Source organism: Punica granatum, chromosome 2, assembly GCF_007655135.1.
Source record: "Punica granatum isolate Tunisia-2019 chromosome 2, ASM765513v2, whole genome shotgun sequence".
Taxonomy (NCBI): domain Eukaryota; kingdom Viridiplantae; phylum Streptophyta; class Magnoliopsida; order Myrtales; family Lythraceae; genus Punica; species Punica granatum.
The window spans coordinates 29,895,722-29,923,149 of NC_045128.1; the positions used below are offsets into that span (position 1 = coordinate 29,895,722).

The following is a 27,428-nucleotide window of genomic DNA, read 5'->3' on the forward strand; positions in this document are numbered from 1 at the left end:
ATTTATAAGTATATGAAACATTGAATTTGAACAATTTCATACATATCAACTAGTGCTTTCAATTATTGAAAAAATGTTCAATTTTCAAGAAATTTAATTATATACAAATGATATGGACATGTAACTAAAATACGTCGAATATGGCACAAGCAAAATATAATGTAAATTCATTGAACTGCATGAAATCGAAATGTCAATACAATGCGGAACTGAGGATTTGTAATTTCGCTTATATGACGCTTTTTCGTTTACGCACTCCAACTTTTATATATAATTGATTGATTGATAATTGATATTTTCATGTGTAGTCCTTGTAAATGAAAAAAATGCATCATTAAATTAAATAATGAATAATGTAGGGAAATTCATTAGTCCTTTTTTGGGTAAATATTCACAGTCGTTTTTAATTGGATATATAAATATAAATTATATATTGCGCTGGTGGGAAAAAAAAAACCAAAATATTTATGCTCACAGTCCTTTCTCAGCTCCCAATTTCCATTTGCACAGTCGCTGTGGCAGCTCTCAATTGCACTCTCTCTCTCTCTCTCTCTCTCTAGAGTAGATCTGATCTGTCTCTCTCTCTCTCTCCCCCCAAGCTTCTTCTGCGGCTGCTGTTGCTGCTGAGAAATCTCAGCTTCCCCCCCACATGGCTCCAATCTCCAGCTTCCTTCTCCCATCACGGCAGCCACAGCCGCCTTCGCTCACTGCACCCACTCACCCCCTCTACTGACTGGGCCACCGTCGCGCCGTTCCACTTCCGCTGCTGTCAGTTCGCGGTGATGCTGCCGCGTCGCAGAAATTAACTGGTCTTCTGGTGGGGAAATGTGTCAGAGCTGCTGAGCTCCGGATTTTGCGGAGGAAGATAAAAGAGTGGAGAGTGAGTGGCCGAGGAGGAAGGAGGAGGAGGAGAATGATGTCGAATGGAATAAACCTGGTGATGACGGTGATAGGGTTCGCGGTGAGCACGATGTTCATCGTGTTCGTCTGCACGCGCCTCATCTGCGCGAGGATTCAGCTCTCTGCCTCCCGCCGCTCTTTCCCTCTCGCCTCCCGATCTGATCTTAGCATTGTGAGTACCGACCCTTCCCTGCCCTCTAATCGGTTGCTAGTCAACCTGATCGGAATTCGTCGCAGAACTAAGGTGGTGCTCTTGGCATTGTAAATCCATGCCTTTGGCGAGCTAACTCCATCCCGGAAATCAGTCTCTGGGTCTCCATCCATAGCATTATTTAGATTAATTGAAGAATTTTGTTTGAAATTCTCTGCTTCCCGATCAAGTCCTGTCATTGGATTGATCACAAAGAAAGAGCCTTTCCTTTTGTGACTCATGCTTCGGTAATTTCTCACCCAAAAGGAAAGCTTTGCAATGATTTCAATTTCTCTTTTTCCTTCGTTTTATTTCGCGGTTGGTGTCTGATGTAATTCATTTGGCTTTATTCGCTTCATCTCATTTAAATTCTGGGGAAATTTGAGCGTCCTGTCTGTTTACCCGACTGTTTGGTGGTTGTACTTGGGTCAGCTTAACCAAATCCTGCTTGTTTTGCTCATTCCTCTGTTTCCTTCTCCATCGCCTACCTAGTAATCTGGAACTTTTCGTTTGTTTTGCCATTTACGCCTGCTGTCGGAGTGTGGTCTTTCTTGTTTTGGTTCATTATTGGTCATCATGATTCATGTGGTGTTTCTTTCAGTATTTTGCTGTTTGCCTCTATGAGGATAGAGTGTTATTTGTCTTTGGAAGATTGTTACTGTTTGTTTTCTTGTTTTTCCTTTTCTTTTCATTTTTTCCTTTTGTTCTGTTCCTGGGCTCTATCTATGATGATGGTGTTCTCGTTTACTTTGGCGTTTGTTCTTTCCCATTTCATTTTTCATCACTAAACTGAACAATCAGCAGAAAGGAGAGGATTGTACTAATTTCCTGTCATTCAGGTCAAAATAGAGTCAATGAAGCTTCTGGCTTCAACAATATAGTTATGCTTTTCAGGGTATTCTGTTCTCAAGATGGTTATTGATCTTTCTTCATCCTGCTTTGCACGCAGCTAGAACGGGGTTTACATGGTCTAGAGCCTGTAGTAGTATCCAACTTCCCAACAAAAAAGTACAGTGACGAGTTCTTCTCTACCATTGATGATACTCAGTAAGTGCCTTGTTTGAATCTGAATACTTTTATTCTCGTTTGCATTCCCATTTCTTGCCCTTAATGATGTTTGTTCTTTTTGTTGTTGAGAAAGTTGCTTTATTGGTTGTCAATGCTGTATGTCTTCAACAGTTAGTTCTGTTAAAGGAGACTTTTAGGGATGGAATGACATTTTTCCTTATTTTATTTGTGAGAGGATGATGCCTCTATTATTCAAGTGCTTGTATCATTATGGAGATGCAAAACTATGGGACTTTCAGAACGTTGTACCTAGTGGTAATTGCTTGAAGTTTGTTTGGCAGGTGATACTTTTTCATAAAATTCCATATTGTTTCTTTTGGACACATCACACATCTTCTATAGAGTGACTTCATGCCACTTTGTAAAAGCTTATGAACTTTATTTCTTGAAGTTGAATGAGCAGCCATTAGAACTACCATGGCCATAATGAGGCTGCTATTGCCTCCGTCCTTTTATCCACATTAAAAATCAAAAGGCTTGGTTGCTTATTTCATGGTGCTCCTGATGCGTATGGATCGTGAAGCAACTTACCAAAAAGAGAAAATACAAAAACTGAAACAGATTTTGCATGTAAATACCTGCAAAGTGAGGCTGTGTATAAGATATGCTGTTGCTTAGATATGTAACTTTTTTCACGCATTTATATTCGGTGATTGGTCTTTTCTCGGTTTTATTCCTACAGTGTCCTGTGATTCTAAATGAAGTTAGACGTCTTTCTTCATGTACACCTCCTCCTCATAAAATTAGATGGTTTTCTTGGTAGAGTAGCCATTAGTGTATTATGTATACATCTCAATGACATCAACACAATCCCATATGCAGAACTTATTGCGGTCGATGCAATTCATCCAATCTCTGTGTAGTTTTTGTTGGTCTCCCAGTCCCAGTTGCAAGAAGTGCAATGTTTCTAGACCCGCCGGGGGGGGGGGGGGGGGGGGTGTTTGTGGGGGGGGGTTTGTGGGGTGCGGGCGCGGTGGGGAGGGGGGGGAGAGAGAGAAGCAAATTTTGCAAGTGCACAAGTGGTGAATTTAGTTTAGTATTTTAGTGATTAGTTCTTAGCCTTCATTTACTAGGACAATACGGCGAGCATAATATGTGTTAGTGTGCCAGGTAATTGTATCTCAAATGATAAATTCCTTTTGGATGGACATGCATGTATCTGATTTCAGTAATTCACTTGAATAGGAATCTCTTTTCCATATATATGATATATGATTTGGTATTTGGGGTTCAGATGGTATGCCACTTTTTGTAATTTGAATTTTGGCTTATGTTCCCATCTCTATTGTCAAGTGGAAGATTGCCAGCTTATCTTGGCAGTCTCTTTATCGTTCATCCTCCAAGTTGTTCTTGCCTGCTTAAGCTTACAAAAATAGGATGAGGGCTGGACCGCACTATGACACCGATTTCATCCACCATCATTGAAAATATTCTGCATATGATTTTTCTTTTCTTCTGCATTGATTGTTCTGAACATGGTGACTTTTTATTACATGGGCCATATTATCTTCTAAGCTCTTGTGGAAGATCAAGTAATTGTTAATGTACAGAAGTTAGTTGGCAGATGTAGTACTCTTGTGTGAATTTTGAGGGAGTTATAACAAGTTTCTTCTTGCTGACAACAGAGTGAAGATGCTTTAGGCTCCGTTTGGATTCACAGTGCATTAATTTTAACTTTAACTTTAATTTTAACTCAACACACTACACAACAAAAATACACATTTCCCAATTCAAAAATTTTAACTTTAACTTTAACTCAACACACTACAAAACAAAAACACACGTTTCCCAAGTCAAATTTATAATCACATCTCATTTGTCATTTTCCACAATCAAAATCAAAATCAAAATCAAAATAACTTTAACTTTAAATTCAAACGGCCCTTAAAACCTTGACCTTATTAGGGAGTTAAAGGACCAGAACTGTTTATGGCATTTTCCCAATACATCCCCCTGTCCTTTCAGCATTTGCTAGAATATGCTAGAGCTTCTTTCTGTTCGTACAATCAATAGTTCTACCTCTGACCACTGTCATTATCTCTTCTAGATGCACAGTTTGCCTCGCGGAATACCACCATGAAGACATGCTGCGGATCCTTCCCAATTGCGGGCACTCCTTCCATGCAAACTGCATAGACATATGGCTCCAGCAGCACTCAACTTGTCCCGTCTGCAGGATCTCACTACGTGAATTCTCAGAAAAGAGGCGAATTATGCAGCCCTTATTCAGTTCGGCTCTCCGATCTCACCGTGGGCCTGGGCCCTTCCTTGTGCACTCCCCAAATTGTGTCTATGCTGGTCAGAGCTTCCAGTCACGAACGGTTGGCTGGCATCATGCATGCCCCATCCAAGAAGATAACCATGGTCCTGATAGCATCGCTACAGAAGCTCGGGAGAGCATTCCCACTGCGAATGATGATCAAAGTCAGCTCTCAGGAAACAAAGTGGACCGGCATTTGGAGAGCCCATCAAATGGACAGGTATCTTGAAATTGAAGAAAGCAGGTTTTTTCTCGAGCTTGTCATTGTATAGAGCTTGACATGGTTGGTTCGGTCTAAATTACATTTGTATTTGGTGTCAGTATTCATTTGCGTCTTTTCCTCTTGCAGTTCCCTACTGTAAATAGTTCTTATGTGGGCAGTTTTGCTAGTTCATCAGTTGTAGTAGACCTTACGATCCTTAGCTTGAAAAGATTGCTGAAGCAGTTAGTTGATCTCTCTCTCTCTCCCTTTCTGTGAAAATCTCTCCCTGGCTCCAACGATGGGAAAGAAACAGATAATGGCGTGCCTATACTGTCGATCACAGTAAAAGATTCCGATAGGGACTCGATCACAGTAAAAGATTCCGATAGGGTTCTGTAGCAGAAATTGATCGGGGAATCCTCTATTGGTTTCGGATCAGTGCGTGGGCCTCGCAGCATCCTTTCTCACTGACAAAAGGAGCCCGGCTTTTTCTCTCTTTTCCTGTTTGTGTTTTGGGCAACTTTGCTGTTCTTTGAAATAGCTTTGGGGATGCTTCTGTTCTGTTGCTCTTCGTAATTACGCTTCCGTTTTATTTCCTTTACGATTTTTTGTTGAAGAAAGTTGATCGAATTCTTCAGCTTTCCCTAGGAAAAGGGAGGTGACAAGACACGACTAACAATACAAGATAGGCGCATCAGATCCTGATAAAACCAACATTGGCCGACTTCCATCGTCCTTTCTCAAATTCTTTTGTCGATTCTTGAATGCTTATTTGGTCACTCCAAGCAACTGTTCTTTGTTTTTCTGCCAGTCGTTAGATCTAATTTCGTGGTGTGACGTGTAAACGCCAAGGCACACTAAACGATTCCATGGAGGGAATGGTTAAATTATCTGTCTCTCTTTTCTTGGGCACGAAGAGTGCTTTGGATTCGGACGGTTGATTGAAAGATGGTAAATGGTTTAGCTTTCGAAAAGCCAATGGAACAGGGTTTTTTGTGCAGTCCAGGTTTTTTTTTTTTAATCAAGTATAGATCAAGACTCGAAAACTAACCGAAAAGAAATGATTTTCACAGTTCACTAGGGTCCCGTTTTAATAGCTTATCGAACCCGAGGGTTGAGCTGGAGTTTGGTCCGGTTCCTCCCGTTCGACTCCTGCTTTTACGAGTTCTTTGCCCACTCAGGTGGGTGGGCGTCTGTCGTGCTTTGTTCAGATTTTGATAAGATCCGGAACCTTAAGCCAATCGGGCTTGAAGAAATAGAATTGAAAGAAATGATTCGTGGGAGGATGCAGAAACATGTGAGCTTATATATGTATTGTCTTCTACATGAAACAAGTTCATTCAGCTCGGATGGCTGATCCGGAAACAAAACATCTGTATTCACTTCATTTAATGCAGTGTCCTACATTAATCCTCTTCCAACCACAGCATTGAGTCGACAATGAGGGATCGCTGCCCGAGTGTGATTCTTGACTGCCTTCGGTTGTATATATGTTACATTACAAGACCCTACTAAGTTCTCAGAAGATGAAGGCATGGCTAGTGATCGCCTATATGATATGATGCAGAAGATAGAACTACCTTCGAATGGCATAGCCGTACAGTACAGGACGGGGGAAAAATCCAGCAACTAGGATCCTGCTCCTGAACTACTACGCAAATGTAGAACGAATACACCTGTTCACGTAACCGGTGCCGCGCATTGACCTTATATGGGGTCTGCGAATTGTAGGGTATGCACTGACTTACTTGGCTGAGCTTCCACCCGCAATACGGCCGTTAAACGGTTGCGTGTGACACCCCCAGCTGCACAGTCGCACAGTATCATGCTTGAGTATCATCCACCTGCAGATGATCCTGGAGGTGATCCCGTATACAAGCTTTCTGGAGATGGTTGGCAAGAGGTTGCCTCAACAAATGGTTGGCATGAATATTATCGAATCGACTGTTGGGCAGTGTTTGATCCAATCAGAGGCATGTGAAGCTTCTTGATCGATTAAAGAATTCATGCAATTAGACCCAAACTCAATGTGATTCTATTCACTTGCTACAATAAAAAGATATGAAAGTTCGATTTCCATGTGCGGAACAGTATTTCCATGTGGAGCATTTTGCCTGAATAAAATTCTGGTTGACAGCTTCCTTTGGAGTTTGGGTAGAATCGTAGATCATGGTCAATTGAAGTGAATTACCATTAAAATTACAACTAATCGAGCTCTTATATTACTTATAAATAATCATAGTTACTACCGCAAAATCGGCCGAATAGATTATTTCCCTTTTCAGAAATAAAGATGGATAATAAGAACGATGTTATCCTGCCTGCCTTACTGAGGGGCTAATTTCGATAACCCATCAACATGAGATGGTAATATACATCAAGACACTGAGAGTGGAAATATCCACGAAACTCGCTTTATAATGCTACTTTAACTCCGTCGAAATTTGAGAAGCTTATTTCGGAAACTTTGAAACAACAGGTAATAGGAGCATGTGATATAAACATGCATCCGATTATAAAAGAAGCATTCTGCATCTTGGTATATAGATCGATAATGGCTTTAACAACAGAAAGTAAAAATTACAAAGTACAAAATTTCACATGTAAACTGAAACTCTCGCAAATATGCCTGCGTCAACATGAACATTTAATGTCGGTTCGAACAAGTCAGCAGCTTAATTCATCCTAAGACTAGAGGATCTCAACACTGTCTGTCCTTTACAAACCATTTTCCCCTTAAGGAACCATTTCTTGTCCAGGTGAGTTCATCAATGAACAAACACAACCTTAAACAAGGATCATTCCGTCTGCCGTACCTAGGTAGCATTGGGATGGGCTCAAAAGCAAGTATGCGCACGCATTAGATAAGTACGTGCTGGCTCGGCCAATTTTGTCCCATAACGGGACAGTTGTACAAATAAGGTCAAAGAAAATTAACACAATCCAGCCATGCCGAGTTCCACCATTGAAGACCGAAGCCTCAGTATGGTTCTGAACCTTTTAACAAAGGACTGAGAACTGACAGCAACCTTACGGATGGATTCCGGCTCATTGCAGATGCAACAGGTTACCTCAGTCAGCTTCCCGGTGAATCTGGACTGGATTTTGCGGAAACAGGTTTAACGGTTCCGTGTTACGCCCAAACCGATCTGTCACACAATATAATACCACGAATATCAATTCCGAGATGGATAGATCCGCACCATATAGTCCTCAGAAAGCGCATGAAGCCCAGCAAATGGATGGCAGCACAATTAAGATCATTTAGTAAACCAATGTAATACGCAGCATATATAGGCAGCTACTAGAAAACAGTTTTCGTTTATAAACCGAATGACAACAGAAATAGTACGGAACACGCAACATAAGCAGCTACTAGAAAACAGTTGTTTGAACAAGTGGTGATATATGAGTATGGAATCAGTAATTTGAGAAAAGAATCATTCCGAGGCACACAGACCAACACAAAAGAAAATTAAGAGACAATAGTTATCAATGGACTTCTTGAATATGAACCCAAATTCAAGAAACCAGTTAATGAACCCTGCATGAGCCCCGAAATAGGGACTTGCTAAGTCGGAAACTATAGGGTGTGGCGGTTGATACCAAAACCCAAGTGAGAAGTTCTTGTATAGTTCTTCGTAAAGATTTTCCCATTATTGACATTGAGTTGGTAAATTTACTATATGTGATACAAATAAAATGCAAATTGTCATCAGATGGTAAGGAAACACAAATTTCTTGGTCTCTTCTGATCCCCAGGTGTATTATTCGTCTGAAAGACAGTGTGATTTATGGAAATTGGTACATTATGGTTACATGGATTCTCTTCAGCTTTAGATAAGCAGAAAGAAGAGGATATTTTCGGGTTAGCTTTTCGTTTTCTGAAGTTCTTGAAGACCAAATCTTGCTTCAACACCGAACATATAGGTAATTCTTTTCTGTTTCAGTTTGACTCTGTTTTTTTTGTTTTTTTCTACAGGAGGGTGCTCCTGTCTGAGCATAAACTGGTCAGGAGGTCGGGTTATTGATACAGATCTCCGAATGGATTGATCAGCATGCTGGGGTGGGATGTGCAGATAGCATCTCTGGCTTGAGTTTCCTGGGACAAGTCCAAAACAACCTGAATCATGCTAGAAGAAGACTGAAAGTTAAAGAGAAAACGGGACGATACTTGTGAAGACTGAAACCCAAATCAGTTTTCGTTCATGCTTTCCTTGCACTTCCAACAAGTTCATACGAATCAAATTGGGGGCCGGATTCATGAAGAATGTGTCTTTTGCCCTCTTATATATCCCTGTCTGCCAATATGAAGATGTGGATGACAAAACCAGCACATTTCCAAATTACCTTCAAATGGCAGCATTCAGCACTAGACTATCGGACAAGCGACCACTTAGAATCCAGAACTATCCTGCAAATGGACAACGAGTACACCTGTTCACAAAAAAGGTTACAAAAACTGACCTAGAAGTGGGTTTGCGACTCACCGGGTTTACAAGGACTTTCATGGATGAGCTTCCCCCGCAATACCGGAGCGAGATCTGCACACGCGGATTTAGGGTTGCGTGTCACACTCCAGCTGCCCAGTCCCACAACATCATGCTTGAGTATCCCAATCCTGTAGGTATGCCGATCTACAGGTTGTCGAAAAATGGTTGGCAAGATGTTGCCTCTGCAAATGGTTGGCAGGAAGATCATTCAATTGACTGTTGGGTAGTTTTTGATCCAATCACAGGCACGTTGTGCTTCTTGATTGAGTAAGTAACAACCAAAAAAATTGACGCAATTAAACTTGATAGTCATGGGGAGATCATTTCAAGAATGCTAATAATCCAAAATTGATTTTCAATTTGTTTTAAGGATTTAATAAGCTTAGCATGCAAGAGCATTTTGTCTAAATAAAATTCTGATTTGGAGTTTCTCTTTTCAATTTGACGTAGAATTGTAGATCATGGTCTTGATCGAGCTCTTGTATTGCTCATAAATAATCACAATATCGATTAATACAACCCGCGTTATCCTGCCTCATGGAGGGTCTAATATTGATAACTTGTCAACACAAGACACTATATTTGAACTCACTTCTTTGCGCTTCTTAAGTTGTATCTGAACTCTATCAATATTCGAGAGGCCTATGGAAACCATCGAAACAAGAGGTAATAGGAGCTGGGATGAAGACAAGCATCCGAGATCCCATTACACCCTAACTATAAACAATTGGAGAAGCAATTTGGTATAGATGACAACATTTTTAGTGGTTTCAACAGCAAAAAAAGTACAAAATTTCGCTTGTAAACTGAAAATCGACAGATGGTAGGACTACTCGAGAATATCTATGTGCCAACATGAACAGTAAGGTCGATTTGAACAAGGTAGTAACTCTTAAGACTAGAGGATCTCAACTACTATCTATACTTACCCAAAAAAATTATGCGGCCCCTTTAACGAACCATCCTTTATGACAATATGGCCCGTATGAACTTCTTGTGAACGGTTCCTCGAAAGCGAATAACAATACTAAGGAAGCAATCGATTGAACTGTACTACGGCTACATTGTTTGATGCACTTGCACTCTCAGATGAGGTTAAGAACAAAATCGTCCTAACCATACAAAAATATATGAGGATAATAATCAACTAAATCTTCTTATGCATTGTTGGATGCTCTGCGTCGCTCGACATGCTATACGTCATGATATCTCGAATATCAAAAGAGAGGGGATCTAAATCATAGGCTTCACTCTCAGTTAAACACTTACTTCATATTTTTGCTCATACCATAGCCACTATCAGAATTCGAACAACGTTGGGGCTGGCCCCTATTTTGATTAGGAAATTAAACATGCTTACGAACTAAGCCTCTTGAGCGCTTTCGGTTCCAGTTCCACCATGTGTAACACCTGGTTAAGTTGGTTGAGTTCGTTCTTTGATAGGCGACATCATTTTGATCATCAACAAATTACTTTTAATCATGGATTACTGATAACTGGCTTTACCAGGTAAGTTCATGAATGAACAAACACAAAAACAAGGACCACTCCATCTTCCATACTTGGGAAACACCGGGAAACGTAATAATTAAGTCTTATACTATTGCATAACCATGCTGTAGATGGAAAAAGATGGGCTTAAACGCAAATACGTATGTGCGCACGCATTGGATAAGTAATCGGCCACAATTTTAGTAATCAGAAAGGTACGTTATGCAAATAAGGGCAAAGAACTCACATTCCACCCATCCCTAGTTCCACAGTGGGGGACTGTCGCCCCAGTACGGTTTTGAACCGTTCAACAGAGAACTGATACCATATTCAAACATCCCAGCAAACACCCCAGCAAATAATAACCTCTTGGACAGCTTCCGATCGAGTCGTTGTAGTGGAGAAGCAACAGGTTGCCCCAATCAGCTTCCTGGTGCATTGGGACGGGATTTTGCGGAAACAGGTTTAACAGTTTCGCGTTACACCTAAACTGCACTGTTATATGACCTAACTCTTTGAATATCAATTCTGAGATAGATAGGTCCACTTCTTAGAAGTCCTCAAAAAGCACATGAAGCCCATGGGAATAGATGGCAGCGACAATAAGATCTAGTAAACCAATGGAATCAGTGATTCCAGACCAACGCAAAAGAAATTTAAGAGAGAATATTTAAAGATGGACTCCTTTAAAATGAACCTTCTAAGAGCAAGGAGCAACTCGGGAAAGCATTTAAAGTAGCCCTACTTGAGCCTGATATAAGGACTTGCAAAGTTGAAACAATATGTGGTGTGGTTGATATCAAAACCAAGGTGATAAATTCTTGTTTACTTCTTCGTAAAGTTTTCACCATTACTGACATTTGTGTTGGAGACAATATTTTTGGTTTAGCTTTTCATTTTTTGAAGTTCTGAGTACATCCCAAATTGAGACCAAATCATGCTTCAAAACCGATCACAAAGGAAACCTTTTCTGTTTCAGTTCGACTCTGTTTTATTGCATTTGTAATTCAGCAGGAGGAGGGTGCTACCGCGTGAGCATAAACTGGTCAGATCTGGTTATTCCCTCTGATCTCCGAATGGGATCGATAGGCATGCTGGGGTGGGACGGGCGTATATCATATCTGATTGGAGTTTCCTACAAGTCCAAACCGAACCAAATCATACTAGAAGACTGAAAGTACAAGGGAAACGGGCGATGCTTGTAGTATTGGAAGGAAAAATGGAGTAAGTGTGAGGCTCATGCTTTCCCTGCCCTTCCAAACAAGTTCATACAAATCAAATTGGGGTGGATTCATGAAGATCACGTCTTTTGCCCTCTTATATATATCCCGGTTAGCCGATATAATGATGCAGAAATAAAACCTCTACAATTCCAGGCTACCTTTGAATGGCAGCAGACAACACGGGACGAGAGAACAAGCAACCACATAGGATCCCAAACTACCCTGGAAATGGACAACGAGTGTACCTGTTCAGTAAACAGGTTTCGAGCACTGACCTCAGACTTGGTTTGCGACTCACCGGGTTTGCAACAACTTACTTGGACGAGCTTCCCCCGCAATACCTCAGTGCGATCCACGGAAATGGGTTGAAGGTTGCATGTTACACCCCAGCTGGACAGTCCCATGATATCATGCTTGAGCATACCAATCCTGGGGGCGCTCCCATCTACAGGTTCTCCGGAAATGGTTGGCAAGAGATCGCATCAGCAAATGGTTGGTGCAAACATCATCCAATTGATTGTTGGGTAGTGTTCGAACCGATAAGAGGCATGTTGAGCTTCTTAATCGAATAAGTAATACCAAAAATAATAAATGCCAATATTCATCAGGTCACAACATCACAGAGCATAGATGCCGATAATCCAGACTTAGTTATTTCACACGGCCTGTGTTTTTCTTTAATAAGCTTTGTATGTGACAGCATTTTGTCTAAATAAAGTTCTAATTAAGAGTTACTTATTTACATTGGCATGGAATGATAGATCATAGTTTAAGTGAAGCAAATTATCTGTTCAAATAAAACAACCCATCGAGCTCTTACATTGCTCATCAATAATCATAGGTGCCGCTACAAGAGGCCTATTTCAGGAACCCATCGAAACAAGAGGTAATAGGCTTATTTCTCGAGACATTTTACGGCTTCATTATCAAGCCAGTAATTTACAAAACCTAACTGGAGACACATTCGTATCTCCACTTGTCCAACAAGTGCCTACGTTTCTCATCCAACTGATGAACCATCATCACCACATGCAGGTCACAGTCACTTAACTGCAATTGGACAGCATGCAGTGACAATGCAAGACGCTGAAAATCATGTGTGAGCCTTTTATCGATACAATACTTCCCCTGATACTCATATAGCCTTGATTTCCTCATGCTGTGAATTGTGTAATAAATCAATTCACCCTCAAAAGATTCCACATGCGAATCAGCTTGGTCACAGGCCAGGTGAATCAACAGTACAAGGGAAGCAAATTTTAATATAGCTCATAAGCTATTTTATATATCTAGCAATTAGAAAACATCGAAAGAGTTGATCATCCCCTTGTTTACTAATACATAAGCTAGTAAGACAAAATTGTCCTGCCTCATGGAGAGGCTAACCCTCGTCGAATTTAATCTTCTTAGGCACTGGTTGGCTGCTCCCGACCTGCAAATTCACCATGCCACTGTCAATTGCCAGAACACCTACAAACTTACTGGAAAGAGAGTCAACTAGACAAAGCCTAATATATTGCACTCTTAGATACTTTACTTCCATACTACCAGTTTTACCAGACAAGCGACCTTAATGAGTCATCTTGGTTTTTTATATGTTTGACACAGTAACATCTCAGGTTGCTCGATAAGAACTCTTCCATTTGAACAGCTTTGGTTCTAGCTTCATGGATTTCCTCATCGAATCACTAATTATAAGTACACCCTTCTACATATAGCATATATAGGGAAGTGAAGGGACTGGCTTCTTACGATTTCTGGGCACTCATAATCAATTCCAGCTGCCTCTATCCTTTTCCTCCGCCTACTATCGCGTTTAATAATTCCTTCCACCAACTTCCTATGCTCGTCCAATGTCCTTTCCTGCACAGTGGAAACATATCAATGATGTAATCATCTTTTGAGCATCAGCATGCTGAAAACAGGGAATATGCATGAAGAGTACCTTGTTATGTTCCTGTCGCTGCATCTGGACCCAATCTAGCGGCTTATATCTGTAGTTAAAAGCTCTCCACCTGAGCATACAAAGAATGAAATATCAAGAAATATTTTCAGCGAGCTAAACACAAGCTATTAGCATGCTCTAAGAGACCGTATCTTTGGTAATACACAAAGAGGTGCGTGACATATCAACATAAGAGACATTATCCAAGAGTTGTTGGAATTCCATCAAAGCACTGACCAACAGTATCATTAGAATGACATACATCTGACTTAACATCTTATCTTTTTTGAGAATGTTACCATCTAATCTTAATACCACACACTTTGAAAATGATCATCGCATATTATCCAGATATAACATTAAGAAAAGAAAAACAAATAAACATGACTTACAGTTTAGGATGAACACGCTCTGGAGGAACAAGTTGGACTTGCAGCAGGTGCTCAGCCAATAGATAATTATGCATAGTCTCAGCTACGATTTTAGCCACCTGGAATCAGTAGGAAGGTACCATTTACAAAAGAAGTGACAAAGGATGGACAAGCATTTCACACTGAGACGTGTTCAGAGCAAAAATCACCTCAGGAGACTCGAACTCGATGAAACCATAATGCTTCGACTTTCCTGTCTGCGAAGCATCCGTGAGGAGCAACATTAGCCACATGTCCAAGATTAACAAATAGTGCTGCGTAACACGTAAAATCATCTCAAAAACATCAAGAGACAAACCTTCTTGTTCCTGGCGATTCTCAATCTCTTGATAGTGCCGAATTGGCCGAAGAAGCCTGTCACCAGTAACCTGATTAAGAAAAGAAAATCACACGAACCGCACATTAACCGCAAAACGACTAGCCTAACCTTCAATTTCCTCCTCGTAGAAGCCGTGCGGTATGCGACCAATGTATAGAACTGTGGCAGCATCTTCACGCACCTGCTGCTCCGGCAACTTACGCGCAGGACCACCTTCCAATGGCTATAACAACCGAAAGAAAAAGCGAGAAAAAAAAAAGTTCCTTAAAATTTGACCAACGAATTGACATTCAGCATACAAAAGCTTGAGAAACAGCTGGAAATACGCCGAACCCAACATGAAGGGTTTAACATACCAAGAAGTCAGCAGCGTCGGTTTTAGTGACGGAAAGGGATGAATTTTTTGATGAGGCCTTCTTGAGCGCCTTCTGCATGAGTTTCTTAGCCTTAGCCCCCATCTCTGTTAATGAGAAGACATCAAACAATTCCGAGTTCATCACAAGCCCTCGATGCACAGTTAGAAAAAAAAACAGTACGGAGGCGACAGATTAAACACCTTTTCCCCCTCAGTCGGCGACAACTCAGCTGCTTCGGCGGCGGAAGAACGGAGGAGGACGACGAGGTGGAGCAGCCGGAGCAGAGCAGCGGTAAGGCAGAAGACAGAGAGAGAGAGAAGAGAGACCACTAGGGTTTTTATTTCCAATATATTTCAATTTTTGTTTTCTCTTTTAATTATATTTTTTATATTTTGTTATAAGATTCTCTACAAAGGAATAATCTCATTTTGGCCCCCATAACTGGACATGAGTCTCAAAATGGTCCCTGAAGGAAACTGGAAAGAAGAAAGCTATTCTCTAGTCTCAACTCTCAATATGTTGCTCGGCACAACCATTCAAACAGGATAGAGCTGCCTACACATTTGAAATCGGAGCCTCCTGAAGTCGGAATAATTCACAATCAAAGTTTTTCCGATATCAACTGCAAAAATTCTTTCTTTAATTTCAAATTAGCGAGTCCACATCTTTCAGATACATGAATATTTTTTTATGACACCGTATAATTCTCGGACTTGGCTTTTAAGTTTAGAATCGATGAATAGTTTTGCGACAAGGATAACAAGCATCGAATGACACATTCAATATTCAGACACTGAAACTTTCCTGCTACATCCTTGCCAGTTTTCAACGAATTATAGATATTAATTACATTTAGAGAACAGAGGCTTATGGAAAGCAGAAGCGATGAGTTTAAAATCAGCATATTGCTCAAACAAGCTTTCGAGATTAGAATCAATTGACAATTGAATAAACATATGATCAAGCTACGGCATCAGAGTGTTTTCTGAATTCTCGCTGCATCTTAATGGCAAATGCTCGAGAAGCATCAACCGAAGCCCCAACTGCTAGATGTTCTTGGCCTCCCCAAATGTTACAACCACTCACTTGCATCAGTAAGTGCGGACCTCGGGGAGATGAACCATTCAGTGCTTGTGACCGACTTGTCGTAGCAGAATCTTCCCCGAGACCGAGCCTTTACAAGAATTCACCCCGAGTAGCAACTTTCACAGAACCACAACTTTGTTCCTCCATTAAAACAACCAATATGGGGTCGGCGTTGAGCATGTAACACTCGCAATAACCCGAGTATGAAAATCAGTAAGACTCAAGTCTCGACCATCAGAGGATCTGAACATCGATAGGCTTTCAGTTCTGAAAGTTTTACGTTTTCTGCTCCGTATTTCAGTTCAGAGGAATTCACTCGGACTAGAATTTGAATGTGCTTTCTGCTCATTGCCACCCCAACAAATTACGCACTGCACAAAGATGATCAGAGTCAAATGAATACGCAAATGGTCATAACAGAAAAGAGAACACTATCTAATAAAGAGATATAAGTATGATAATCGAAGTCTGTGCCAGTACCAGTGAAACGTATCTGGCTCACAGTAGGACCTCAAACCTTCTTTATCGAGTCTATGTAAGCACCAGAGATAACCGATTTCAGTTTCATCAGTAATGAGCTTCCATAGTTGCCAGAACAATCGGCGATAGAGGTGACTGTGGCAATAAGCACGAAATTCTCCTTGTTTCCAACATCAATTTCATACAGATCACAAAACACTTCCCTAAATGCACATAGCAGCGACTCGTAGAATGACCTGTTAGAAGGAATCACATTCACAGCAACAATTCCAGACTCGCAAAGAATTGATCTTAGAGCTGATAGAACACTCCTTTCCATGAATTCAAGAGGTGGAGCCATTGAACCATTCCTAGTATCCCCTGAATCTATATCCACCATTATTACATCGAACTGAGTTTCGATGCCATCTAAATCATTCAGGTCATTGCAATCTGAAGCAACTGAATTTCCTTTCATCCTTTGACAAGAAAGCTTCTTCACAACCTCTATCGCGTCTCCACGGATGATACTAATCATTTCACCATCTTCTTCAAGTCCAAAGTACTGCCTAGCGACCCGTAAAACCTCGTCATCAATCTCCACACCAACAACTTTGAAACCCAGTTGGCCTTTCAAGAAAGAAACCAAGGCACCCCCTCCAACACCAAGACAAAGCACTTTCAGTCTCAAACCGACACGGAACTGATCCTCAATGTGCGTAGAAACCAAATTCAGACTCGCTACCATCGGGGCCAAATAGGGATGAACTAAAACCCAAGAATCAATCTTAAACATAGCCTTCCCAATATCAGTTCCGACATCTGATTCCGGGACGATACGAACTTGTGTCTGGACCAAATTTGGCATTCTTCTAAACCTCAATCTTCTCCTGAACTCCCTCTCTTCAGACTTCGGACCTTCACTCTCAAGCTCCACATCCTCGATCAACATCTCACCGACATAATCCCCGGTGCATTTCTCTATCATCGCGCTCGATATCAAATCGTCCTCGTACCTCAAGATTGGCACCTCAGGGATACCATTGTCGAAGCAGATTTTAGGCAATAAAGCCAACAGGAGAGGCCCTATGGCTTCTTCCAGAGCGTTTTGGGCCTCGGCTGACCGATGGAGGTGGAGAGCCAACAGGCCATGGCGGCCGTCAGACGACTCGCAGCCAACGAGGATCAGGCGGGAGAAGTCCGGGGTATTGCTGAGGAGGAGCTGGAGGTGGCCTGACTCGGTGCAGAAGATCCAGTCTCTCTCTCGGTTCTCGGGGACGAGAATCGCTGCGACACGGGGCTGGCCATCGCGATGGAGAGGTGAGTCGAGGACCGCGATTCGGAGGAGCCGGTGAGCGGAGTTCCGGCGACAAGGATTGGGGATTGTGAACGTGACGTAGCGAGAAGGCGCTAGGGTTTGGAAGCAGGAGATATCAAGGGCCATTGAGAACTCCAGCTAGGGTTCAGTTCATCGGCTGTTCTGCTGAATTTGAACTCTGCATCCTCCCTCCTTTGCTTCTTGACGGTAACCGGAAGATGGCCGAGTGACGGCGTGTAACCGCGTCACGACGGATCCCCTGGGCAAACCTAGTTGCCGTACATGTCCACATAATGGAACAGAACACCGCCGTGTCTACCGGCTGCCGCCGCCGGGCTGAGGGAGGGGTTTGGCCGGAGCTGGATGTTCTGAAATTTATATTTAGCAGTTGAATTCTGTTTTAACCACACCATGGAGATATAATTGCTAGTAAATTATTTGAATTTTTTAATAAACTGTTAATAGAGAAAGTCAGTTTCACTAAAAATAATAAAAATAAAAAAGGTGTATAAATTTCAAAGTAAATTACATATATTTCAAAGTAAATTATGTAAATTTTGCAATAAAAAACATAAACTTTCAAAAAAAATTCCCAATTTTTTAGTAAAATATATTGCTTCTGGTAACGAAGTTAAATTTGATTTAATTTGATTTAGTTTGATTTGAGAGTATGAAGACAAAAATAATTAAAAAAAGTATGTGAGAGAAAAAACAATAATGATTGTGTTATTGAATTGAGGAAAAATATTGAATAATTAAGAAAATTTAATATTAAAAAATTGATTATAATAATATATAAAAAAATTGAGAGAGAATTTGAAAAAAATATAAAAAAATAATGATTACAATTTATTGAATTGAGAGAAAAATAAAATTAAATTGAGTTAAATTTAATTTGTAAACAAACATACAGTTTTTTACTTCATTTAGTAATTTTTGAACTACTACTTTATTTAAAAAGAATTATAGAAACTTAAAAGTAAATTGTTTGTCTAAACAAAATTTATTTACAATTACCTCGCATCGAACTAAAATGAATTGAATTGAAATCTTGATTTCCAATGAAGTGTGTCATAATATGAAATCAATATATATATAAAGGCAAATAATTTGTCCATCACATCATCAAATTACAGTCTCTCTCACAAAATCACATCGTCATTTTAATTATGTAAATATTATATATGTTTTTTTCGGTGGGTGTATTATATAATACAGTTTTATGTTGACAACTATCTATATTATGGTCCGAAAATACATTTATCCAGCTGCCCATATGTGGCAACTGGCAAGTAAATTAAAAAAACAATGAAAGTGTTTTATACGTACTGCTCTTATGTGGCAAGTAAACTTTCTTGCTTGCAATTGATGAAATAAAAATATAAATTGTAATATAATAATATGGGTTGGTTCAAACGGTTCATCGCTTATTCCGCTTAAGCAATATTTCAAATTGAGCAGTCATAACAAGGATAACATTAATGTTGACATTTACTATCAACAATCAACTTCACTTAGAAGTATATATTTTGAGTTTCAACACTCTATATTTCATATATGGGCAGATTACATTTTATCATATGAGATTTCTTTTAACTTTTAACTTATTTTACATTTATAAGATAACTAAATTAGATTATATAATGTTGAGGAGAGATATTTCGTATATTTCTGATTTAAATATATTTTTGTATATGTATAATACTAAAAGTAATAATGGAATATATTTTAAATTTTATATAGGCATTCTTACTTGATAAGAAGTAAAACTTAAGATTTTTAAATTTTATTATCATAAGTCATTTTTCATGCACGTTTTACATTTTATAATGAAATAAAAAAGAATAATACCTAATTATTTCTATAGTTTTAGATTCTTTTTCTCAATTCTTAATTTTACATAAGACTCAATTAAATAAATAAATATATATATTAAGATCAAATTTTACATTTTAAAGCAATGTGAATAATTTTTTTATTTCGACATTGCTATTTGTATACTTCTCAATAATCGTACAAACAACATGCGGGTCTTCATCTAATTTGATAGATATATGAAAGAAATGAGTTTTAAGTTAATTTTATTCGATTTTATGAGCGATGTTATATCTTTCATTAAATTTATATATAGGGATAATTTCATATTTAGATGACATTTCATTTAGATAGGATCGGATTGAAATCCTACGGGGTTATGATATCCTAAAGTTGTGTTTGGAACATGACATTTCCCATAGTCTATGGGGTTTATAACCGATTGCATCCACCTCCAACCTAAAAACTCGAACTAATAGGTTATGTAACCCGATCTCTTATAAATTTGTGGTCCACGATTTAATTTTCCGCTCGGGAAACAACATCTCTCCACATCCGCTTTGACGCTTTTGTGCCGCATGGACTTAAACACTTGTACTAAAAAATGGACTATGAGCAGTGCCCTTTTCTGCACTCAAGATATAACACGAGGTGACCTTCTCTTCTTCCACACCTCAAGTGAGAGGGGGAGGATGGTTAATTGATAATGAGGCAAGCTTCTCTCAGCACTCTGAGTAAAACTGAACTAGGCCTAACACACTTAATGTTGCGTTTGGTTTCATAGTAAGATTTTAAAATTAGATTTTAATTTTGAAAAAGAGTGGTATAAATAGGACTCACCGTTTCACTTTGTATGAATTATTTTGTTTTGTTGTGGAAAAAAGTGGTATAAATGAGGCACACTCTTTGACTTTGTATGAGTTATTTTGTTTTGTTATAGGTAGAATTATGTTAAAATTGTAATTTTAAAATTGTATTCACAAACCAAACAAGCCCTAAAGGCATTCTTTTGGCCACCTCGAAACTGTATTGAACTTTACGTGGTGTGAATCCACATGGGCGCACGAAAGTGTAATCCGTTTTGATACCATATAAAATTCTTACTGTCCACTGAATCTATAAGCGTTTGGGCCCATTTCTATCTCGAAAACTTTGGATCAAGGAGAACAAAGGTAATCCATCAATCCTTGGCATAGAGTCTCCCAAAATCGACAGATTGAAGCCACTTTGGTCATCTTGCATCCTTTCATAGACATCCATAGGATCCAAGAAGGAATTAACTTCGTATATGCATGCTTCAAGCAGCAATCTCAGCTCTCCAAGCCGGTCGTAGTCATGATCGACTACGAGCACTTGCATTCCGTCAAGGAAGACACGTTCTATTTTCTCTTTTTCACAGTCGTTTCTCTCATCAGAGTCATCACCTTCTCGATTATGATTCAGGCCTTCTCCATTTGCGAAATTCCTCGTCTCCAGTGCGAAATTCCTCTTCTCCCTCCATTTTTTGGTTTGCTTGAAATCTAAATAATAAATAATATGTTCGTTTGAATATTTGTCGATGAATAAGGTGCAACGGACTAAACAGAACTTGAATTACACACAAAAACAGGTAAGGGGACCTCAAAGATATCTCCAAATAGAAACGACTTTCGATGGTGAAGGAAATCGATGCAGTCTCTGATGAAACTCAAGCGATTTATGAGCGAACCGGTCAGCGCAAGCACTGCCTTCCCTATGAAAAAGATAACATTAAGACCCACAATTGTAAAGAAAAATTCAATTGACATATTTTTGGAAGTATTTCAATTGAGATGAGAAGTGATCAAAAGAGAGAGTTTCAGAATAAGAAGAAGATCACTTCATTCATCATCGATAACCCTTTTTTCCTCTCCTCTGCTCTGATACATCCGACACTGCGGTCAGTTTCAACTACCAACTAACGATCTCAGTTAAATTTGTCTACAGTGACCACTTATTTCCATATTTTTACAATCCAACCCCACTTACAATATGATCACTGTTCATAACACTCCTACGGCATCTCCTCAGAGCGAAGCGTCGAATGCCGTGTTGTGTGGTGAATTTTTTGCGTTGGAAAGTGAATGAAATGAACTTGGTCTCAGAGGAAAATGACAAACATGGAGGTCTTCGCATATTCATGGTCAGGTCAAGTAAAGAATGGGTCAATAGTCAGTGAGGAGAATTCACGCGTGCAAATCATGCACTTAACCGTGCATTTCTGTCGAGAAAGATTCTAAGTAGCTCAATAAAGTTGGACCAAATTATCTACACATAATGTATATATGTCATATGTTAAGAAAATCACATCTATCGGGTTCTTATGGCCACACACCCCAATCTCAAGAAAATTCATTTGGCCTGATCAACCAACACCGATAACCGCAAACCCCATACGAAGATAATCATCAAGGGCTCTCATTGATTTAGTGTGAAAGAACCTATTTCCAGACCGAGCCTGCGCAATAATTTCTCTTGGACCAGTGGGTTCCCGTCAAACAAGACAACCTAGTCCAGTTGTTTGGTCCAGTCAAATGGCTCCCATTCTTGAGCAAAACTTGCAACTGCCTGCCTCTGGACATCAACAGACTCTGCCCTTCTGCGGCGGTACATGTCCTCCTCAGGGAGTTGGAGCATGCCCCTTATCACGTTGAGGCCGAGACTGCTCTTGAACTGCATCTCATCATCAATCACGTGGACGAATCCTCTGTTAAGGCCAAACTCCACGTGGAAGTACGGGAAGTCCTTTGGGATAGATCCTCGGAGTCCCTTCTCACTTGTATCGATGAGTCTCTTGGCATTATGTTGGCTCCACTCATCCTCAGCTTCATCAATAGCCTGCAGAGAAACATAAGAAAAGCACAGTAAGCATAACCAACGGGTTAAGAGCTCCAACCAAGGGTTTAATCAACCCGCTTAGTTGAACTACAGAAGAGAAGTAATCGAAACAATTATCAACAACATAAATTGCAAACAATTCTCTAGTCCAAGACAGATTCAAAGGAACAGTCAGCCATCAGTTCCACGAGACATATTGGCCTACAAAATGTTCATAAGGTGCAGCTTCCTACATATTTACTATAGTTCCTTCATCTGCAGGGACGAGAAAAGTGTAAGCTGAAAGAACTGTCTCCAGAATGATATGAGTTCAAGGAGCTTGCTCATTTTACCTTTTTAAAGTACAAAGGAGCTTGCTTTGCAGCATCCTTCGGTAGAGGAACACATTCCACCAAGCAGTGACGACGTTGTTGAGCCAAACCCATCACTGTCTCGAGAAACACGGCTTCCCTTTCTTGCTTTGCGTACATCATGATCAGGCATTTCTTGAAATTTCTGATCTCATTCCACACATTATCGTCTACAGTTCTTGTGGACGATTCGTGCTGCAAAATTTGAAGAACATATGATTTATGACAACGAGATAGCAATTTCCCCACCAAGAAAAGAAAGGGGAAAAAAAACAGAGCACAAAAATAAGCCAGTGATGGTGCTGCAGAGGAGCATCTGTTTATTATATCAATCAAAGAGACTCTTAAGAGGTCTGCTCCCATGTCATCATTTTCTATATCCACTAAGAATGATTAGTCCCATTTCATGCAGATGAACCACATTGACATTGTTAGCAAATTCCAGGAAATGATTCAACCAATTACTGACCTAGTCATATATTTAAGGGTTATTTAAACTAGATAAGTGGTCCCAGTTCAATTGATCAAACTGATTGGTCTGGTTCAGTATCGATAATACCACAATATACTTAATGTACCTGTGCAGTGACTATGCAGCAATGACCAGGCACGACAGGTTGCCTCTGAGGTAGCATCAAGTACGTAAAATTGGCAATTGAGACAACAAGGTGCTTTGGTCTATTGGGATTCTCGAAGCAGAAAAGGCAACGTTCTTGCTGGGTTACCAATCTGTTTTGAGGAGCACTACGCTGATTGGCCTTACTGTTGCTTTCAGTCCCCTTATGTCGAGACTTCTTCTTTGGAGCAACTTCATAACCGTACTCATCTTCTGCTTGACCAGAGATGCTGTACTGTTTGTTTTGCATGATTGTTCGAGCCAGATGCATATCAGCATCATCATCTTTATTTCTCCGTGAAGAGAACTCCCGTGACATATGCCTGCAAAAGGGTGGGAAAAAGTTCAAGTAAGCAACAGCAGCCCAGAGATTGCCAACCGAAGAGAAAAAAACACCTATGGAAAAATAAATAATAAAAAAGAAAAGATGGAATTGCTAATCGCAGTGCATCTGAAGCTATTCTCACAAGAACAAGATAAAATTGACACATTTCTGCTGGCAGATTGCCCCTTCAAATTACCAAAATAACTGAGCTAATGATCACAAAAACTATGTATTTACATAGCATAACACAAGCACAAAAAAAAAAAAAAGAAATGTGAAAACAAAGAAGGAGACAAGTTACCTGCTCATGGTTTGTGCAGGTTGTACTCTGAGTGAATTTCCACCATCATCACGTTCCTTGACTTTTAGGTTCTCCACTTCATTCTGGTAAACAAAAAAAGATGATGCTTAACACAAATATATGTATCAGAAAGGAAGAGAATATGTAGAATATTAATAGTAAACAACTATAAAAAGATAAGATAAGATAAGAGTACCAGAAGTTTCTGAGCTTCATCGTGCTTTCCTTTCAGGCGAAGCTGCAAAGCCTTCGCTGCTAACTGATTCGCACTCAACCCCTCATTTAGAATTTCTTTAATTGCATCGTTGGGTTCAGACACTTGCTGCGTAAGCTCTCCCTCAGAAACCGACGCAGAAACAGCCACAGTAGAATCATTGCTCTGCTTCTGAAGAGCCTCCTCCATGAATCTCCCATCATTGGAGAACTTGTTCAAGCTAGAAGCTGCAGCGGAGATGAAACTTGCATCCTTTGCGGACACTTTATGACCTTTCCGCTTTCCCCACGATAAAGAATTATCCACTTTCGGTTTCCTCATTTGAGAATTACGAATAGAGACATCCTTTAAATACTCTCTAGGACCCTGAGAATTATAGTGGAAAAAATGCGAGTTAACCAATAAAACCATTTGTGTAATGTAAAAGCCTTAAACGAGGTAAAACATAATTATGCAGAGACAATTAGCCACCTTTCGAGTATCATTTTCATTTTTCTCATCTCCAGCAGTATTTGGCTCCTCAGCTGATCCTCTCTGCCTGCTTTTTATTGCAGACAAATGGGCACGAGATGGGGCCACTGAACGAGATGATACGGAGACAGTTAGCTGACCCAGAGAACCCCATCTTTCGGCTACAACCTACACAATGGACCTTATGAGCTTCAATATGAGTTCAAATGGTAACGAATATAACAAGTGTAATAATCATTGATATAAAGACCTCTTCGACTTTACGGCCCTCACGTGCTGCCTGTTCTTGAGCTCGTTTCAAGGCTTTCAGCCTCCAACTTGCACCCCCGTCACCAATGGAGGATGACAAAAGTCGGTCTCCGGAAGGTTTGTCTGCGCCTTCTTCAGGATAACCACTTCCATTGTCCCTAAGGTAAGGATTTAATTCCCTTGGATTAACCTTCTTCACCTGAGTAAACAACAATGGAACATATTTAACACACAAGTGTCTGCACATCAGAGCAAACAAAACCACAAATTGCAATCACATAGGAAGGCAGGAATGTCTCAATGTAGTCCATGGATCATAAAATAGTATATAACTAAATAAAAAATTGAATACTTGAAAAACCAAAAATGCCAACAAAGAAATGGTCATGATGGAATACCTGCACTTTATATCAGTATTCAAATTAGAGAAAGCCAGTCCAAGTTAAATGTGTTGCAGATTTAAAGTTGAAGCAGAACCAAAGCAATATTATTCTGTTGTGAGCTTCAGCCCATAGCATTTTATTTTCAGTCCTCTCTTTTAAAGAACTAAAACCAGAGATAGTTCATTACAGTGGCATCAAGGCATTCAAATCTATTCATCACAAGACAAAAGATAAACCCAACACCGTTACTAATTAACAACAAAGCAGAAATATCATGTCTAGCAAACTAAATACCCTGCCGACATTTTTTTCCCCTGAGTTAAAACAAAGAGAACTGGGCCTGTTAGAGTTCTTCAGTTCCTATCTATTCTATGGGATCCAAAGGGCGAAAAGGTACTGCATCAGTATCTTCTTTTCTTTGTATTGACAGGTTCACCTCACTACCTATGGGATCACTAGATTTTGGAGCTCCAAAACGTACCTGTGAGCCGTCTACCATAATCACCGAGTAACCATTGGTAAAACAAGTATTCGAGCCTGTTATTTTCTAGTAAGACTTATAACAGTGGTAGCTTCAAATAAGAATCAACAAACTGCAACTTGAAATGTCATATTAACTAGCTAACCAAATATTCAAATGAAAGGTTGTAAGCGAATTCCAATAATACGAAATTCAGATGATTGAATCAAAGGACAAACCAAGCAATGTAAGCTTTACAACAAAATTCTGCAATACCTCTTCTTCCTTTGGAGGTTCAGGGGTTGCGTCATCAGTGCTCACCGCACGCCTTCTCTCTGTCCTGTCATCATGTCTAAGCATCCACTCTAATCCCATCTCCTTTCTAACAATTTTCTGGTCATCAAACGCATCTTCGGAAACATCATCATCCGAACCACTTTCCTTTCTCCTTCTACTGCTAACTTTCTTTCGGTGCTTTTCTTTCCTACTAGAACGCCTACCACCACCAGAATCTTCAGGATCAGAAGAGTCCTCAGATGAATAGCTTTTCCTACTGCTTCTACTTCTCCTACTACTACTCTTCTTCTTCTTCTTCCTACGCTTTCTTGTGTCTTTTCCATCACTACTCTCACTATCACTCGATGAGGGCTCCTCGGAAGAGTACCACTTCTTCTTTCTAGACCCTTTCTCTATCTTCTCGAGCTTATCATCACCGTCATCGTCTGAGCTACTGTACCGGGCACTCTTCGCCTTTCCCCGCTTTTCCTTTCTACCACTACCAGATTTTTCCACAGAATCCAAGCCTTGACCTTGCCCCTGACGCGGAACAGCAAACCATTCAGCCTCAGCATTCCTATAGACACTAATATTCAGTAAACGAATCCATTAACATAGAGTCCTCCTCACCTTTATCTGATCACGGGGAACGAACTTGATACCGGAAAGCATCTCTTTGCTAATTGGAAGTCAATAATGCCCTGCAAGCAACAAAGTGCAGGTGGCTTCAGGGCTTAGCTCAACAGAATAGCTTCCCCGCAAACACAATTCAATAGAAGAGATAAGCGAATAAGCAACAGAGAGAAAAAGGGATTCCGGAAATTGATGCCAAAGTTTCGTTTTTCGCAGACGAAATTAATCCACTCCGGGTAAATAAGTGGGCTCTCCAGATGAATCTGAGCTCGCCGGAGCAAGGAGACGAAGGAAGGGAGGGAGAGAGATAGAGAGATAGAGAGAGAGAGAGAGGGGGTTGGGGGAGCTAACCGAGACCCTGAGCTGAGGAGAAACGGAGCAGAAGCTTGAAGGGCACCGGCGTGTCTCTGGAGGAGGGTGGAAAGACGGAAAGCTCCGATTTTGGGGAGGAGGAGGGAGAAAGCAATGCCGGCGGGGAGGGAGAGGAATGACAGGTCCTACTCAGATCAGACCCGATCCGAAATCCAATAACCGACTCACCTCTGGCTGCGATACATACTATAATTTTATTTTTATTAGAATAATACGTGTTTTGATTTTCACATATATTAACTATAGTTTTAATAATTCACCTTCCTATCTTATTTAGTTGACAGGAGGATCCCTTCATTTGTTTTCGATCTTATAATTTCGTTTTTTTGGACATTTTATCATGTACTCTTACTCGTAATGAATATA

The 27,428-nt window shown here is 40.1% G+C and overlaps 4 protein-coding genes and 1 long non-coding RNA gene across 5 annotated transcripts; 1 reads left to right on the forward strand and 4 right to left on the reverse strand.

Moving 5' to 3' along the window:
- The first annotated feature begins 495 nt into the window (after positions 1 to 495).
- On the forward strand, positions 496 to 5,221 carry LOC116197059 (RING-H2 finger protein ATL38-like). The gene is made up of 3 exons (XM_031527063.1): positions 496 to 1,072; positions 2,040 to 2,137; positions 4,206 to 5,221. The coding sequence occupies exons 1-3, from the start codon at positions 914 to 916 to the stop codon at positions 4,645 to 4,647; spliced, it is 699 nt and encodes a 232-aa protein (XP_031382923.1). The 5' UTR covers positions 496 to 913; the 3' UTR covers positions 4,648 to 5,221.
- A 1,973-nt stretch (positions 5,222 to 7,194) lies between these two features.
- Positions 7,195 to 9,692, reverse strand: LOC116194534. Its single transcript, XR_004154456.1, has 3 exons — positions 9,111 to 9,692; positions 8,971 to 9,034; positions 7,195 to 8,722 (listed from the first exon to the last, which is right to left on the reverse strand). It is a non-coding gene; the product is annotated as an uncharacterized LOC116194534 (long non-coding RNA).
- Positions 9,693 to 12,950: 3,258 nt separating this feature from the next.
- LOC116196071 (MKI67 FHA domain-interacting nucleolar phosphoprotein) lies at positions 12,951 to 15,244 on the reverse strand. The gene is made up of 9 exons (XM_031525599.1): positions 15,079 to 15,244; positions 14,879 to 14,982; positions 14,631 to 14,745; positions 14,502 to 14,557; positions 14,353 to 14,400; positions 14,165 to 14,262; positions 13,773 to 13,842; positions 13,580 to 13,690; positions 12,951 to 13,259 (listed from the first exon to the last, which is right to left on the reverse strand). The coding sequence occupies exons 2-9, from the start codon at positions 14,978 to 14,980 to the stop codon at positions 13,209 to 13,211; spliced, it is 651 nt and encodes a 216-aa protein (XP_031381459.1). The 5' UTR covers positions 14,981 to 14,982; positions 15,079 to 15,244; the 3' UTR covers positions 12,951 to 13,208.
- Positions 15,245 to 15,649: 405 nt separating this feature from the next.
- On the reverse strand, positions 15,650 to 18,124 carry LOC116196070 (eEF1A lysine and N-terminal methyltransferase). Its single transcript, XM_031525598.1, has 2 exons — positions 16,445 to 18,124; positions 15,650 to 16,335 (listed from the first exon to the last, which is right to left on the reverse strand). Exon 1 carries the CDS (start codon positions 17,865 to 17,867, stop codon positions 16,476 to 16,478), a length of 1,392 nt encoding a protein of 463 aa, XP_031381458.1. The 5' UTR covers positions 17,868 to 18,124; the 3' UTR covers positions 15,650 to 16,335; positions 16,445 to 16,475.
- Positions 18,125 to 21,750: 3,626 nt separating this feature from the next.
- On the reverse strand, positions 21,751 to 27,229 carry LOC116196709 (CWF19-like protein 2). The gene is made up of 10 exons (XM_031526569.1): positions 27,042 to 27,229; positions 26,688 to 26,758; positions 26,058 to 26,597; positions 24,940 to 25,137; positions 24,690 to 24,857; positions 24,201 to 24,584; positions 24,005 to 24,087; positions 23,341 to 23,701; positions 22,745 to 22,957; positions 21,751 to 22,412 (listed from the first exon to the last, which is right to left on the reverse strand). The coding sequence occupies exons 2-10, from the start codon at positions 26,727 to 26,729 to the stop codon at positions 22,083 to 22,085; spliced, it is 2,319 nt and encodes a 772-aa protein (XP_031382429.1). The 5' UTR covers positions 26,730 to 26,758; positions 27,042 to 27,229; the 3' UTR covers positions 21,751 to 22,082.
- Between the last annotated feature and the right edge of the window lie 199 nt (positions 27,230 to 27,428).

Excerpts from the sequence above, each read along its gene's own strand:
- LOC116197059 (XM_031527063.1), top strand. The coding sequence starts at position 914 with ATGATGTCGAATGGAATAAACCTGGTGATGACGGTGATAGGGTTCGCG. Across the intron at positions 1,073-2,039 it reads CCCGATCTGATCTTAGCATT|CTAGAACGGGGTTTACATGG; the intron begins GTGAGTACCGAC and ends CTTTGCACGCAG. Across the intron at positions 2,138-4,205 it reads TCTACCATTGATGATACTCA|ATGCACAGTTTGCCTCGCGG; the intron begins GTAAGTGCCTTG and ends TATCTCTTCTAG.
- LOC116196071 (XM_031525599.1), bottom strand. The coding sequence starts at position 14,980 with ATGGGGGCTAAGGCTAAGAAACTCATGCAGAAGGCGCTCAAGAAGGCC. Across the intron at positions 14,746-14,878 it reads CCGACGCTGCTGACTTCTTG|CCATTGGAAGGTGGTCCTGC; the intron begins GTATGTTAAACC and ends CGGTTGTTATAG. Across the intron at positions 13,260-13,579 it reads ATTATGAGTGCCCAGAAATC|GTCGGGAGCAGCCAACCAGT; the intron begins GTAAGAAGCCAG and ends GTGAATTTGCAG.
- LOC116196070 (XM_031525598.1), bottom strand. The coding sequence starts at position 17,867 with ATGGCCCTTGATATCTCCTGCTTCCAAACCCTAGCGCCTTCTCGCTAC.
- LOC116196709 (XM_031526569.1), bottom strand. The coding sequence starts at position 26,729 with ATGCTTTCCGGTATCAAGTTCGTTCCCCGTGATCAGATAAAG. Across the intron at positions 24,858-24,939 it reads AGGGCCGTAAAGTCGAAGAG|GTTGTAGCCGAAAGATGGGG; the intron begins GTCTTTATATCA and ends TCCATTGTGTAG. Across the intron at positions 24,088-24,200 it reads ATGAAGCTCAGAAACTTCTG|AATGAAGTGGAGAACCTAAA; the intron begins GTACTCTTATCT and ends TTTGTTTACCAG.